A 17,011-nucleotide genomic window follows, 5' to 3' on the forward strand; every position below is an offset into this window, starting at 1 on the left:
ACCGACACCAAGAAACCATACAAGGACACAAAACACAGAGCTCATGAGATAATGCTGCCACATGTGTGTGTATATGTGCACCTTGACCCAGTCCTCCATGTCTCCATCCTCAATGACCTCCAACATCTCCTGTTCATCAATAGTTAACTCATCCGGCTGCGAGGCCTGCGGGATAGACACACCGACAGTGTTAAAGACGGAGAAAGAGAGGGAGTGAGAATGAGAACAAGAAAAATAGGGAATAAGAAAGGGAGGGGGAGGATTTTAAAATGCTAAAAAAAAGTCAGCATTTCACACTTTCTATAAATGCAATACTGACATTCAGCTTGTTTCAGTGCATACATAGATGCATGTGATTATGTGTGATGGTGTGTGTTGTGGTTGAGCAGGTAGCTGCAGACATTTGATATGTGTAGGTGTGTGACCATGTAACTGCAGAGGGTAACTCTGTGTGTGTGTGTGTGTGTGTGTGTGTGTGTGTGTGTGTTGGTTTATACCTTGTACGAGTACAGGACTTTGCAGGTTAGCGGGTAGTTTCGGAGGGTTCCCGAAGGACTGGAGCTGCTGTCGTCAAAAACCTCCATATTCTCTTCACACTCCTCTCCCTCCTCACGCTCCAAGTCCACTGTGCCCTTTAACACACAAACACAGCCAGATAAAACCTCTGATAACTACAAGGACAAATAAGGAAAGCTCCGGTCACCTCTAAAGCTCCAGAGTAAAAAAAAACACACTCTTGTACTCCAGATCAAATAAACAAAAAGTCCAAATACAGAAGAAATGTTGTTTCTGTATGAAGTCAATCATAAATTACACATTCAGCCAAAATACACAAAAAATATGTATATCTGTGAAGTTTGGCTAGATAGACGCAGTTCAAACCTTCTGGCTCTCACCACTGATGTCCCGATGTGAAGCCCTGCCAGGTGACTTGTTATGTTGTTGGTCTATCTCTGCCTGTGTTGGCTGGTATCTACAGCCTCCTTCCTTCCTGTCCTCTCCTATTAACCTTCTTGTTTGCCTTTTACACTCTTGCTGTGCATTTTGTTCACCAGCTGCAAGGTCTGTCTGTTTAACAAAGACAGACTTTCACTTGTTACCTCACCCCCCTCTTCCTGTGTGTTTGCACTCTCTCTGCGCTAGCGTCACGGTTTAATCTACAGCAATGCTTTGCTTACCTTTTCTTCCTGCCTGAGTGTCTCTGTCCTGCTCAGTGCGAGTGCTACAGCTTTTAGAGACAGGTGTAAAGGGACTAATGTTTCATATGATCCAGCCCCTCCCTCTTTTGTTCCATGAGAATTTCACTGGCTTATATGAAGGTCATGTGATCTAGCTGGTAGAAAGATCCATCACACACAGCAAGCTGAGCTGACCATAACAATAGTGTGTGTGTGTGTGTGTGTGTGTGTGTGTGTTTATCCATTCCTAAGTCATTGTGTTTAGTCATCAGATTTCTGTTGACACAGTAAACTCTACACAGGTGCAGAACAAAACAGATGTGTGTTTTGTATATGGGTTGATATCCCACATTGGTCTCCTGGACATACAAATCTATTCTCTAGGGAAATAATAATCTTCAGGTGTGGTCCTAAGGTGTTCACTAATAAAAAATGAACACACTCTTATCACAGCTACTAAAGACTCTTACAACTGAAATACTTACATGTTCCATGTTTTTTGCTTTTCTTAAAAAATGTGTTTTCTGTTCATCAGCTTTACAGACATAAACATAATATAAAATGTAAAATGTAATGCTGTGTTTTATGTTAATATGCTCACAATGACAATGCTAACATGCTGATTTTTAGCAGGTACAGCTGAGGACGGTGGGAATGTGATTCGTTTCGCAGGTATTTGGTCATAAACCAACGTTGGACAAATGATGTTGTCCTGATAATGGTGCTGGAGGAAAAGTTAAGGAACCACCAAAGTTATTACGAGTCATCCTGAGTTGACCATGAACGTGTGTACCAAATTCCATTCTGTAGTTCTAGAACAATTTTCCTAAAAACCAAGTCAACCTCATGGTGTCCCTCCAGGAAAAGTCAGGGGATCTCTGGGGACCATAAATGTCTCTTCTGCCAGTCCATCAAGTAGATATTAAGATATTTACAGTAAGTCTGGACCACAAAACAACATTGCAACAGGGGGACATTCCTGGAGCCATGTTTTGCAAGTATGGTTAAAAATAATGTTTAGCTGTTGTGTTAGTCCTTGAGTTTAAAACAGACAAGAAAGTTCCATAAAGTTGCAACCAGATCTGTCAGAAATGACTCCCTCCTTCACAACTCCCTATCTAACAGGCAATTTAACCATTTTAATCATCATCATGTTGGGTCATCACACTACTGTTTTTATTCAACTGTGGGAATTTTTTAGGGTAATAAATAGTGTGCAAGTTACACACACTACTGCTACATACAGAATCTGTACACTCAAATAAGGAGGGTAACTGTTAGCAGCTGGTATAGGCTTCCTTAATTAATTTCCCTAGACGTAACAAATCATTTTCCAGTTCTACCTGTGCAGTGATGGCACTTGACATGATGGTACTTATGATGGATGGTGATTGAGAACAACTGGATGTCCAGTTCAATATTTTGAGTTTTGGCGGCAAGGACATATTTTTGTTGGCTGCATGTTTGATGTGTTACTTCACTCTTATCCACTTTACCGCGTTGATTTAAAAGTACACTTCACTGCCTCGGGGCCAATTCCATTTCATCCCCGACGTAAAATCACTGGCATGTATTTCAGTAATAACCCAATAAAATATCACCAAAAATACATCTTGGTGTATACACCAACTGTACAGCTGAGATGCAGACCAACGGCCGTTTTTATTGGTCCTGGAAGTAATAACCGTGAAAGTGATATTATAATGAAGGCAGTGGCGGCCTGAAGGACTTGAGGGCTCATGGCTTACAGTATTTCATAGTCGTAGTAATAAAGTAGAGTGGGATGAAGAAAGGGCTGAGGGAAATGCCTGCTCCCCGCTCTCATTGTTCTTCTGCGCTCTCCTCTGCAGATTATTATTCACAATCCATCCATCCTTTTTTCTCTCTCTGACCATCAGCCACTTCTTGACCTCTTCCTAATCAGCAAACTGCTGTTAACAATCGCTCCTACTGTTTCCCCTCTCCTTCTTCATCTCTCTCTCTACATTTCCTTTGTTGCAACTTGTTATTATAATCCCTCTCACTCTGCCGCTGTCAGTCTCTTAAGGCACCGGTACACCACAAATAAAATCAAAGGCTATTGAACTGCTGTCAAAATGCCTGAATACTTAATGTGCCTCCTGCCTGTTCTTTTAATGACACCCATGCCAGATGGAGGAGTTTTCTGCAACTCCAGCCTCAGACTGATTTATCTTATAAATAAGGCAATGGAAAGTTGAAAGAAAACTTGCCCACACATGCCCAAAGGATGTATAGGCAGAATCTGAAAAATGTACATAACATTACCAACTACTTGCAGGTAATGAAGTATTGTGTCAGACGTTTGAATAGTTTGGCTTGGATCAAATCTAAATGCAGTTCTTTGTTTTGGTCACCATTCTGTCTGTGCAAACATGCCAATTCAATTTTTGTTGTTTTACAGTATGCTGTGGCTATACTATATTCTTCTATGTTGAGTACATCAGTTTCTCACAATCCCCCCGTCTCTCTCGCACCTCTGCATCCAATTTTACTTCAACATTATCACTCTGACGCCACTCCCTCCTCACCTCTCCTCCACATCACACCACCTCTTCTTCTTCTCAGCTGACTCTCTCATTATTGTCTCTCTAACACTCCCTCTTTCACTACACATCTCCTTCTATCATCCATCCTTCTCTCCATTTATCTCTTCCTAGATGGCTCTCCCCCATTTTCCCCAGACTTTCTCTCCCTTTCTCACACCCAGTATCTCTCTCTCTTTCTCTCTGGTGTTAGCTGTGAGCTGCAACATCATGTGAGCAGAGTGTCAAGTGACGACTATGTTTAGTCCTGTTGACAGACAGACACACACATACCCACACACGTCTCCCCACAAAGTCCCGCATGGGATTACAATCCTAGTCACAGACGTACACTCTCCTCTCCGTACATCCCATGGAAGAGACAAACACACGAATGCACAAACATAAATGCACATAAACATCCATAACTCACGTACACATCCAGTCACATAGACACTCAAGGGCACAGCATTATTGATTGTGCATAATTAAAGGCTACATTAAGTTTGGCATGTGAGTTTTATCAAATGTAATTTTAAGAAAAATATCAACTAAACTCATCAGGGACATTAAAAGCCCTTGGCATCAGCAAAGGCATATTTATCGTGAGAGGCCCCCATCTGGGAAAAGCAGTCATTTTAAAATGAATTTAAAGGAATAGTTCTAAATTATTGGCATGGTCTGGTAAATATGCAGCTACCACCAGCAGCCGGTTAACTTAGCTTAGCTTAGCATAAAGACTTGAAACAAAGGGAAACAGCTAGCCTGGCTCTATCCAAAAGTAACAAAATCCGCTCACCAGCACCTCTACAGCTCAGTAATTAACACGCTGTATCATTAGTGAGCTTTTTTACTTTACAGAACCAGGCTAGCTGTTTTCCCCTGTTTCTAGCCTTTGTGCTAAGCTAAGCTAACTGGCTCCCACCTTTAGCTACATATTTAGCGTATCAACAGAGAGTTGTATCAATCTTCTCATCAAACTCTCACCAAGAAAGTGAGTAAGTGTATTTCCCAAAATGTGGTGGAAGGCTGTATAGGGTAGGGAAAATTACAACCTACTGCTGCCAATAATGAGGAAAGGGGGATGTGGAACTACCTGGAGTCCAACTCCTCCTCCCTGACATGCATACAGTATGTACACACAACAATGAGATGATAAACAAAAAATGTCCCTTCAGGCTTCAGATCTGGACTCAGTCTATCTTGCTATTACAGCAAGAGGTCATGAAATAAAAACTGAGAGTTGTGCGAGGACTACATCAGTATTCCAATGGGGAAGTGGGGCGTTTTAAGAGTCTGTAAGTGGCGTGACAGATGATTAGGCAGCAGGGCTGAGGTCAATTATCTTACAATTTACATCATCAGGAAGTGATTTGTCAGGAGAACTGTTCCAGCCGGGTGGTTTTCACTTATAATGAAATCATAAAGAATGGAAAGTCTATGATTGTGAGTCAGTTCCTTACTTTTGAGTTTAAAATTACATTTTTGAGTGGGCTGAATTGAGTGCAGTGTTTGTGTAGCGTAAGAAGAAAAACTGTAGTGGAGACAGATGATCCAATAGTATATACAGTATTTGACTAACACACAGTGACACCATTCAGTGGTGCTCATTTGAAAAAGGTAAGCGACCATGCGTGCAACACAAATCAGCTACGACTTATGTTGTGTGGTGAGAAAGTGCTTGTCTACTTCTGATTTGTAGGTGTGAGATTTGCAACTTCCAAGCCAAGTCAAAAACTGCTGAAACTTGCAGACAAAAATCATTTATGCATGTAATGTACATATTTATGAATTAGCATAGTGGCAGTCACATCAGGGTTTATGTTATGTTTACATTTTTGTTGTTCATTAATTCCTCCAATGTTTCCAAATTTCATTTATAAACGTTCTGTTTTTGTGAAAACAGGACGAGTTCTGCTGGCTTGGCAAGAAAGCAGCAATGCACGCACAGTGAGGGGAGGTGTCTCACCGACAGTGAGGGATCGTGGGAAGTGTAGCTGGCCCAACGTTCATTCTCCAGCTCCTCCATCACCTACAGCATGCACAGAGAGATTGGGGAGGTTTATACACAAATTGCAAACAGGCACACTCACTCACACTCACTCACACACACACACACACACACACACACACACACACACACACACACACACACACACACACACACACACACGGCACAACAAAAACTGGAATTCATGCGTGATAGGATTTGAATACACACACAGTCGCTTGTATGAATGAACTCACAAACATGTATCATCAGGCTTACACACACACATATGTATAGTATAGGTACACACCTTCTCCAACAATCACAGACAAAACACACCTGGTTCATAGCGCTCTTCAGCCAGGTATCCACAGCAACCCCCACTTGCCGCAGAAGGTCCAACCGAGCCTCAGCTTTTAACTTTATTGTCTTTTGAGAGAGAAGAGTTTAGGAATGTTAAGAACATCAAAAATATCACTGGCCCACATAGTTTTTCTTGCATCAATCACCTGTTTGACTGCCCTAATTATGGACACTGGAGTAAACATAACAGAATCACTGAGCCCATATCACTGCAGTTAATCTGCTGAGTAAATTGTTGTCATGACTGATACGAGTGGACACTGCTATGAGAATAAGAGGTTGTAAAATATTACAATTTAAATCAGAGGTGAAAGCCTAAAATGTCTCCCTGTGGGTCAAGAGTACCAGCCTTATTACTAGAACTACAATTGTTTGAATTTGGTTTCAGTCAGACGTTTTGCTTTATATTTAGTCAATAGTGACTAAAAACTAGCCCCTTATACTAGACAGATGAAAAGACACAATATCTATATATTTTTAGCCATGATGCTGAAACAAATCAAATACAAGTCAATAACAATATATTTAGCTATTAGCAAGCATCACTCTAAACTATCTACAGTAAGCACCCAGATGGGACCCCTTATCTCATATATAATTGGATTATAATGAAACTACTCAAGTTGAACCTCATAGCCATCTTTAAATCAAATCTTCACTGGAAAAACTATGACTGACTTTTACTTGTCATACATTTTTTGGCCTTTCAGCTGTGTTAGATCACAAGCAGCACAGTTCAGTGACAGAGTGAGGATGTGAACTGGATTTGCACCCCAAAAAGTGTTGAATCTGCATCTTGTAGTCTCTGGCATTTACATCAAAACTTGCTGTACTTTCTTTTAATGAGCTGTGAACACTGGTCATGTGCTGTGTTATTGCCTAATGAGACAATAAGATGATGCTCTAACCACCAGCAGGGAAACCCCTGAGATTTACATTCAATATGTCTCGCCTCCTCAACTCTCTTTCATCTCTGATCGTTTCTCTTTTTTTCCTGCTGTCTCTCATCGTTTTCATCCGTTTCTTCTTTCGCGATCCTCTCCTTTCCTTTCTCACCGATGCTGACGGAGCAAATTGATAGCTCATAGCCCCCTCCCACAGAGACATGTAGTCAGACAGCACACTGTCAAGACAGACTTCCCGGCTTTGATCAATAAAGAACTGAGCCCCTTAAGTGCCTCCATTTTTTTCCTTACCCAACAATGCTAAAGGGAAGCACCAGCCTTGGCTGCTGCTGTTGCTGTTGGACTGTAAACATACCAGACCAAAGAGGAGAAAAGTTAAAACAATGGCTATCTGTGCAGCAGCACACTCTTCAGTTAAAGTCAATAGAATAAGCAGCCAGCGGTGTGAGTACAGACCACTGGTGGATGGACTGTATAACTCAGACAGTCCAGCTGGGCAGCTCTAATCAATAAAACAGACAGAAAGGAAGACAGAAAAATAGACGGAGATATAGACAGGCAGAGAGATACTGCAGGAAGAAAAGTCAGCTGTCTGGCTCTAAATAATACTGAATTATTCTGAATTATGGGAACACCTTTTGGAAGCAGCCGTTAAAATGTTAAGAATTTGGGTGCTCTTTAAAAAGTGCTGCAGCAGGAGATTCTTTTTGCCAGAGCTCAAAACTTGTCAACAGCTGAACTTGTTGAGAACAGCAATGACATTTATGTGAGATCCATTTGAAACGACAAACTAAAACAACATAAGAAGCAACACACTGTGTGTGAGATGTTACAATGTCAAACATACAGAGGCACAGTGGGATCAAACTGAACAATTACGACTGATGTATGTATAGTAACTGTTTGTTTCCTTCAGTTTTATAGACACGATGCGTGCACCATGTTTTAATAACCAAAAATTTGCCACATATTTCCCAAAGGTACTAAAATTGTGCCAAGCTTATGAGTAGATACTTCCAATCAATTTTCCTTATTAGTTTTGTTTGCTTTTGCTGGAAAGTGTCTGGAAGCACAATCTTGTCTCTATCATGATGCATCTTCTGTCAAAGGATTTCAATGCCACGTGTTAATGAGGCCAGATTGTCTGGTGGAGCCAGTTTGAGAGCAGCTCATTAGTATGGAGACAGCCTCAACTGCTCTCACTCTCTCATCCTCTAAGAACTCCTTAGAAAGAGGAAAACAGCAGAGAAGAGGCCAATAATCATCTAATATCACTGTGGGGAATTTATGATGGAAGTTCTGCTGCATTTGAAAGTATGCTGCGAGAGAGGAAAGACAAAAGCAAACGTGCAGGAAACTGTATACAAAAGCAAAACAAAATTTATGTAAGAATATATAATACGTATAATTTCACGTTATTATGCATGTATCACTTAATCATGCTTGTAAATTTTGTTACGGTAATAACTATTCAACCCATTTCTGACAAATAGTTTCAGTATCCAGAGTCTTTTATCGAGCACTCGGGCAGAGGCCATAAAATCAGCATTAGCAGAGAGCCCAGAATACATAACTCTGTCTTTCAATGTTTATTGATTCCATTCAAACAGAGGTGAGAAAAAGAGAATCCTTCTGAAGATCGAGGTGCATACTGTTGAACAGAAAACTGCAGAAAATAGGCATAAAACATCTACACTCTTTTATTTCTTTTAGATTTGTTGCTCCTTTTCTGTCATCTGTGACAACAAAGCAACACGTTTGGTGCGACAGGGGAGACATTTGAACTTGAAGGTTTGTGCTGCTTATTTTGATAAAGTCTTCTGTGGCCATATAACAAGAAATGAAATTCCCACATAACAATATGAACACTGCTCAAGCCGACCTATTATTGCGTTTAGTTATGTCCATAAAAGGCAATAGCCTCCCTGGCTTTTCAGCATATTCTTAGAATAACCATAAATCCTGGATAAACCAGCTGTTGAAAGTTGTACATGATTCAAGGCATTGATATCTATTCTTCCTGCATCGTGTTTACCATCAACCAGCTGACGTTGCTTTGACTCCAGTGTGTATATTAAACCTCTCATCTCGAATAAACCTGAAACTTGCATCTTTCTCGCAGATTCGCCTGCAGTTCAACATCAACTAAATGATGGTGACATTTTTATCACAGACAGCATCGACTCTAAACATTGATTTTGAAACTCAGCTGGCCGTCAAAGTGCTTAAAATGTTGTCACAAGCAAATTAGGCAATTTATGGAAAATCAGTAATTGAGGACAGATAGCGAGGCCAACTATGCTATCAATCTTTCTTACTGGCTGGTAGCAACCTTCTGTGTCTGCTTCTGAAAATACCAATGAGTTTTTAGGTCTTTTTTGATAATGATGCCAAAGTAAAACCTGGATAATCACCCAGCAAAATACAACACCATGCATTCCTCCGCTGAGCTCAAAAGTATATCTTAATCCACTAATCATAAATATAGGCCTAGTTTCATTGTCTAATTGCTAACAAGGTGTTGAAAAGGCCGCTGCAACAAGCTTGATGGGATGAAGGTGAGACTCTGTGTGAGAGAAAAGAATGACGCAATCACTATCCAGATAATGCTGTAATCAAACCTGGATAATGTCTTTTGTACTGCTTTCACTCCCTTTATAATTCTGTGATAAGAGCTCTGTGATGAAGCCATTTGTACCAAATGAGCTCATAAAATATTCATCGTCTTCCTCAAGGTAATGCTGGCCTGGAAGACCAAAGAATAGCAGACAGACAGTGTGAGCGAGAGAGACTAAAACAGAGACAAGGAAAGAGAGAGAGAGGCTGGCAGGAAAAAGGTGGTGTGGACACATGTTTGCACTTTGCGATGAAAAGACGAGATGATGAGATACTGCTAAGTGTTGCAGTGTTTGGTGGACTGAAATAACTACCAAAAGCTAGTATATCGATCAATAAAAGCAGTTAGATTACATAAAATAAGCTCAACCAATGATTTGCAAAAATACCTTAAAGGATAAACAAAAATATCTATATACTGTATATATAGTGAAATAGTGATCACACAGAGGGCCCCGCCAGAAGTTATATGTTTTCAAACCTGACAGCAGAGGGTGCCAGATATGTGAAAGCCTGACAAGAAAGGTGGTACGGAGGCAAAGAGGCAGCGTCGGGGAGAGAATGAGCTCAGCAAAGTGAAGGAAAAGAATGAAATTGAACAGAGATGGAAAGCCGAACAGAGACTTGCGAGAAAACACAGACAGGATTGAGTCGAGAAGGATGAGGGATGACGCAATGATCTCATTCATGCCGTGACAGGTTGAATCTGTGAGAATCAATACATAAATGACAGATATATCTGAGAGGCTGAGAAGGTGTAGAGGGAAAAAAAGCAATGGAGTGTGAGCACAAGATGAGAAAAAGAAAGAGTTTAGATATTATAGCTCAGAGTTTTATAGCTGTACTAAGACAGACACAGACAAGTGTGTCTAAACCTCTACAACTGACCAGAATGCAGCAAAAGTATGTGCAGCAGGGGATGATTGGGCGTTGTGGATGAGAATGGTCGAACAACTTGAATGATTTGACATCTCCTGCGATGTAAGAGGTGCATTGATCGATCCTGGGCCATGTTTGTTAATTGCACCCTGCTACAGCAGCAGTGCAGAGGAGCAGACTGAATGTCAACTGCCACTGCTTGTATTTAAAATATTTACTAAATAATTAGTCGCTCAGCCCAAACATTGGGTAGAGGAAATATGGGACGGGGTGAGTTTTGTGTGGTCACTGAAACAGAGGGCTTGTTTGCTAGGCTTAAGCTGCTTTGATGTTACAGCAGGAAGTGAGTCTACGATGATATACTACATTTACTACAACCACAGATTTTACAGTGTGTATTTTGGGGGAAAATATCATTTGCCATTCACTAAAAAAGACACACTCCCACCTTTTTCCCTTGAACACACTTTTCTCTGTTTGTAGTGGCCGGCCACTTCACACTTACTACTCACATAAATACATTCAAGCTTGTTTATTGAAGGATTGTTGGAGAAGAATCATTCATCTTTTTCATTTCAGAAGAGAGGAAACATCTGTTCTCCAGACCCCCGTATCCTGAGCATCGCATTAGAGGCTGGAGCCTCACCTAGGCACGGCAGATCCTGGACAGGTAGCTAGTCTACCACAGAGCACAGACGGACAATCATGTTCACACACAATTTAGTGTCCAGTTCACCTGATCTTTCATGTCTTTGAACTGTTAGAGGAAAACGGAGCACCTAGACGAAACCCATATGACAACACAAGGGTCCAGTTTAACTGCAGACACTGAGGCAACAGTTCTAAGGGAACGCAAGTAGCTTTGTGATCACAAATAAACGGCAACAGACCTCAGCTTTGCGTATGTTTTCTTTGGTGTCTTCTATCTTCATCTCCAGATCTAGTCTGCCCTGCTCTGTGGGGGGCAAGCCATGGCTCTCACACTCCTCCAGACACTGAAAACAACACACACAAACACATAATTTAATTAGAAATAGCATATGTGTTGTAAAAAGAACTTCATATTCACATATTTCAAAAGTAGGTATATGTGACAAATGTGAGTGTGTGTGTCCGTCTTACTCTCTTGTAATGAATGATATTCTTGTGTTCTCTGGCCACTCTGGTTGCCCATTTCCTGGCCTCCTTGTTCAGACTGTGCTCCTCCGTCGTCCCCGTCTCCGACTCCAGCTGACGACTCTGATATAGACAAACACGCACATACATTCACACCAGACAGGCATGGGTAAACACACACACGTGTACCCAGCCCCACACACCCACCAGCATGGCAGGCAAACACACACACACACACACACAAGTGCACACATAAGTACACTGTCGGCGATAACGACACAAGGTGTGTGATATGCAGAAGCTGTTAATGAATCTAAAAAAAGTGTGAGAGAAAGAGTGTTTCTTTCTCACATAATTAATACAGAATGTGTTGCAAAGCTCTATTGTTATCCCCTTGGAACGAAATAGCTGCTATTGAAACCACATGTGAAAGAGCGTGAGTGTGTGTGTTTCTGTGTACAAAGTGAGAGAGCAGGAGGTGCATGGCAACAGGCCTTTTTATATGTTTTTTTTTTTACATTCAAAAGCTCATACGTGGTCCTGTTCAAAAACGTTCAACATCAATTATAACCATATGACAATCTTTCTTCAGAGAGTAATGTATTAAATGTGTCTCACTTTGTCACTAATCCACTTACCAATGACAGAACCAGTATATGCTTTATTTGACATTTCTTAAAGGCCCTGAAAACACGTTTTTTAATCAGCTTCTTGCTATGAGTAATGGGTTCCCACATCGACGCATATTTGTTTTGTCAAAGTTCAAACTTTTTTTTAACTTCAGGAGATTTCTGTATTTCTTTTTTTCTCTGTGCTTTTCTCACTGCTTTGAAGTGGGCAGAGCTTAGTGTGATGTCACATACTGTGCACCAATCAGGATTTAGTAACATCTGATGACAGCTGGAGGGTTGTTTGGTCACAAATCAAATTCTGATCAAACCACATCCGCACAGTCCTGATGAAGCAGATTAGGTGAGTTTTTGAGTATTAAATTCTTAATAAATAATACCTAAAAACACTTTCTTTACCTTGATTGCTACTTATTTAGTCATGAATATTTGATGTCCAATTTCTCAAAAGGTCAGTTTTATGATACCAAATAATGATGTCCTTTACTTGTTTACCAATGCGACTCATATTTGATCTTTTATTGCTGTCTACTATAAATATGGCTCTTGGATGGTTAAGGAGTACTGTGTTTAACTCATAAATTTGTTTGTCCCAGTTGTCCCCTATTCATGTCCTCATTCTGATTTATCAAACTGAAATCCTTCAATCAATGCAGAACCCGAACTTCCACCTCTGTTTTGCAGAAGTAAGTGTTCCTAAAATGTATATAGTGTTGGTAAATTCATATATCAGTGGCCTATATTGTTTCAAAAACTAACAAAAATGTAAAGTATGACATCTGTTCTGGCTATAGGCAGAAAAAAAATTGCCATTTCCAACAAAAACAAGCTGAGCCTCAGGGTGTACATAATTCCAGTGTCACTGATGTGTGATCACAGACCTAAGAGGCTGGGGTTCCCATAATCTGATAATAAAAGTGTGTTCGCCAGACTAAAGTACACGATATTTTAATTGCAAGTTTCCATGCACATCATATCTATTAATTATGTGCTGCTTCAGTAACAAGAGGGCATAAATCTGGCTAAGTATAGGTGTGAAACGAAGAGTATTACATGGGAGATTTACAGCTTAATTACATTCAGGCAAGGGAGTATGGCAGGGAGTTTCAGCAAGGCAAGGAGGCAGAAAACTCGATTTGAACAGTGGCTGACGTGTCGTGGAGAGAGCTAAGCCAATTTGTGTCTTGATAGTTTGCTATAAAAATATTGGTATAATATTAATGGAGCAAAACAGAGTAAACAAGAGTTTCTTTCAGGTGGCCTACCAGCGTCTACATGTTGCAGGGAAAATGTGAATACTGGCATTTAAAATACTTTGAGTCTTCTCCTTGGATGTGACCTTTCAGTGATGTTTCCGTGATGCTGTTTGTTTTGATTCTTCATTCTGTATATCAGCTTTGTGTTTACCCCTAAAGCTGGTAGGCCCTTAAAGAAAAGTCAGGACCTTAAAATGTCCTGTTGGTCAATATGAAACAGCTGATATGCTAATTGAGTGCGAGCCAATAGAGCACATTAAGAGACAGTACAGTTCAAAATAATTAATTTTTTACTCTCAATTATCTTGATGTAGTGAGGACCTATGTTAGTCAGACTGCAATCTAAATGTGTTAATGTGCCAATGTCAAATATTCATTTATGAAATTAAGGTCATTATTGTTATTATAAACCATTAGCAACTACTGTAGATGTGATAACAGGCAAAATTATGTCTAGTCAGCCTGCCAGCTAAGGGAAATGTAAAGTACAGCACAGTGAACTCAAAATGGTGTGATCATACTGTACTTCAAAAATAACCTCCAGTGTCACAATAACAGTAATTTAGAGCGCTGTAGACAACAAGTGTGTTATTCTGAAACCACAGTGCATGACAGGGTGTCAAAGAGTAGCTGTCTGTGTCAATGGGAAGTAAGGAAAATGCTGAAAGTTTAAAAGTCAAATTTTCACATTTTCATCAGTTTAAGACGCATAATCGCAATGTCTGTAGCTCACTGCCAACTGGGAACTCTTGTTCTATGTCATCCCCTCAATTTAAACACTTGTTGAATGTCTTTTCTATCAAAAATGCCCCCCAAAAATGTCTAAACTCAATGATGTTTTTGCCACAGTAACAAGCTACTGCTGTCTGTTCTAATGCAGGTTTGCATCTTTTGACACACGTCATGGGCTCCCATTGTTTTCTACAAAAGGATCTCTCTCCACAGCTTGCAGAGAACAGCACCTGTATCACACTAAAGTCAAGGTAGCAGTATTTCTATGTAAGCTGCTTTAATGGGTTTTTTAAAAGCAGTGGGAGTCTATGACTCCAGGGTGTCTGCACAACCTGCAGAAGAACAGACAGCATCTGATTGTGGCAAATGCATTGCTATGATTAGACTTAATATGTGCATTAATGGCAAAAAGTAACATTAAAGGTGTTATTCAAATAAACCAAGAGGAAAAATGTGTGTACAGACAAAGAGCTGCTTGTAAACCAGAATAAACTGCCTTCTTCCTTGATCAAATCTAGTTTTAGTTTTAGTGTCATTTAACATTTTTGCAAATGCAAATTAAAAGAATGAACTTCCTTATTATTTTACTCTCACATACTAACACTTTCACTTATTCACATGCAGCATGTAGCTTGATTTTGGTGTGGTGGTTTGGTTAAGGGTGAGCTAACACCGAATCTAACAAAAACAATATACACACACAAACAACAAAAAGAAAAACAAAACAAGTACGGAGTCATTCTACCTGCAATGACCATATTTTGAACCCACAACACACTACAAATAAAAATCACTCACACCAAACATTTGACTCATGTATCTACAGGAGGGTGATAGTGTAGTGATACAAGATGATGCAACAACAACAAGTTTACGGCATCTAATGAGTCATCTGGTGCTGGGGCTGCGTTGCTCACCAACCCATGACAGTATCACAGCATGACAGTGCTGTGAAGCCACTGTCATAACAGTGGTATTCACTAGTCCAGTAAATGTGGCTCTTTTGTTTCATTATCATGGAGCAACTAGACAATTCAGGGTGTAAGAGCTCTTATAGTAATATTAGTTACTATTGCTCTCTAATAGACGGGACAGCTAATAGACAATAACGAACAAACATAACGTGTAATCTATTCATCTAAGTCTAAATGTATTTACGATGTGTTTGATTCTCAGCATTCGCCACAATGATCATGAAGTGTGCTAGATATAACCAGCAGTCAGGACAGATAGATAAATGAATGGAGTAGATGATTCATGGTTTGTGTCAGGAATGGAGATGGGAATGCTAACAACAGTTAAGACTACCTGTGCCAGGGTCATTCTCATGGCACTGACGGGCGACGGCTCAATGTCCACCAACTGCTGCACCGAGCTCAGAGTCTGGCACACACACACGTACACACACACACACACACAGGCAAGCACCCGCGCAGCCACACACACCCAAGAGCAGCAGTGCAAGCACACAGACACACAAATACAAGGAGGGGGTTAATGGAAAAACAGTTTAGGGAAAAGTGTTAGAAAAGGTGGAATAGGATTAGGAAGACACAGGGAAGGAACAGCACATAGTTGTTTAGAGAAATGTTAGAGCACCAGATTAAGTAAAAGAAAAAAGGAAAAGATCAGAGAGGGAAAGAACATTTGTCATTGAGAGAGAGAGAGAGAGAGAGAGAGAGAGAGAGAGAGAGAGAGAGAGAGAGAGAGAGAGAGAGAAGCTGAGAAACAACAGAGCGCAAAATGACTCAGACACAAGAGAAAAGGATAGCTGTAGAGGAATTAGGACCAATGTCCACTGGGAGGCATTTCTTTTTTAGTTAGCAACACTTAACAAGTCCCCAGAGGGGTGAGACAGCATGATTCTCACTGCTGCATTACGATCACACAGGCCCTGATCGATTTACGACAATTTGAAATATTTTTAACATTCAGAAACTTGATTTGCAAAAAAAAGAAGAAAAGAAAGAAAGTTAGGCTTATGTAGATGATGAAAGGAAGCTAGGACTACAAAGAAAAGTTCCCAGTGGACACACACCATTTGGCGTCGAAATGTTTAATATTAGAACACAGAGTAGATTCATGCTTCTATCATGCTGTCAGCAGACAATAGTTAACTGGACAACTCCATCCTGAATTGTTAACATAAAGAAATCTCCAAAGGCTGGAAATAAAAGAGCCAAAGATCTCTCGAGAGAATAAGAACGATCAGAGCTTTGGCAAGCCTCTCAGCCCCAGATATATTAATGGGATTCTCTAAAATCATAAGAATAAAGGTACATGAATTCTGTTTCAGTGAGGACTTTAGCCGCAGATGTAAAATGCAATATTGGAGGGGACAGGAGAATTAGGAGTAGGGAAAAGCCCACATGTGGCAACACAAGAGGCTGATTACTATCTGTGTGTGAAAGAGACAGGGAGGGAGGGAGGGACAGAGTGACTGTCCTGCTGTGTGAACAGGTTCATATACAAACAATACAAGTTCAACAATAAACTACTCTAAGCACAATAGCCTGAAGTTGCATGTGTATGGATATGAATACAGTGGATGTGTGTGAAGCTATGTGTGTGTCTCACCATGTCACATTCGCTGGGCTGGAACTGGAAGTCGTGTGCTTTGTGAAACACCGGGTTCTCCTGCATGAACAACTGCTGGTTGAACTCTTGTATTATCTGAGAGAAGGACAGAAGGAGATAGTTAAATCCAGGGCATCCTGTGAAAACTTGTCAATATTGTAACCTCAGTGAATCCTTGCTGACCACTGCCTGCATCCCTGGTGAAGGAGCGAACTCCAAACAGCCAC

General features: G+C 40.5%; 1 protein-coding gene across 1 annotated transcript in view; it reads right to left on the reverse strand.

Moving 5' to 3' along the window:
• Nucleotides 1–17,011, reverse strand: part of LOC139285074 (F-BAR and double SH3 domains protein 2-like) — a 58,357-nt gene that overhangs the window by 8,207 nt on the left and 33,139 nt on the right. The window contains exons 10-16 of the mRNA XM_070905518.1: nucleotides 16,785–16,880; nucleotides 11,597–11,713; nucleotides 11,365–11,469; nucleotides 6,051–6,140; nucleotides 5,691–5,753; nucleotides 498–632; nucleotides 82–165 (exon numbers count right to left, since the gene is read on the reverse strand). Coding sequence (XP_070761619.1) covers nucleotides 82–165; nucleotides 498–632; nucleotides 5,691–5,753; nucleotides 6,051–6,140; nucleotides 11,365–11,469; nucleotides 11,597–11,713; nucleotides 16,785–16,880 — 690 coding nt within the window. The remainder of the gene's footprint in view (nucleotides 1–81; nucleotides 166–497; nucleotides 633–5,690; nucleotides 5,754–6,050; nucleotides 6,141–11,364; nucleotides 11,470–11,596; nucleotides 11,714–16,784; nucleotides 16,881–17,011) is intronic.

This window comes from Enoplosus armatus, chromosome 5, assembly GCF_043641665.1.
Source record: "Enoplosus armatus isolate fEnoArm2 chromosome 5, fEnoArm2.hap1, whole genome shotgun sequence".
Taxonomy (NCBI): Eukaryota; Metazoa; Chordata; class Actinopteri; order Centrarchiformes; family Enoplosidae; genus Enoplosus; species Enoplosus armatus.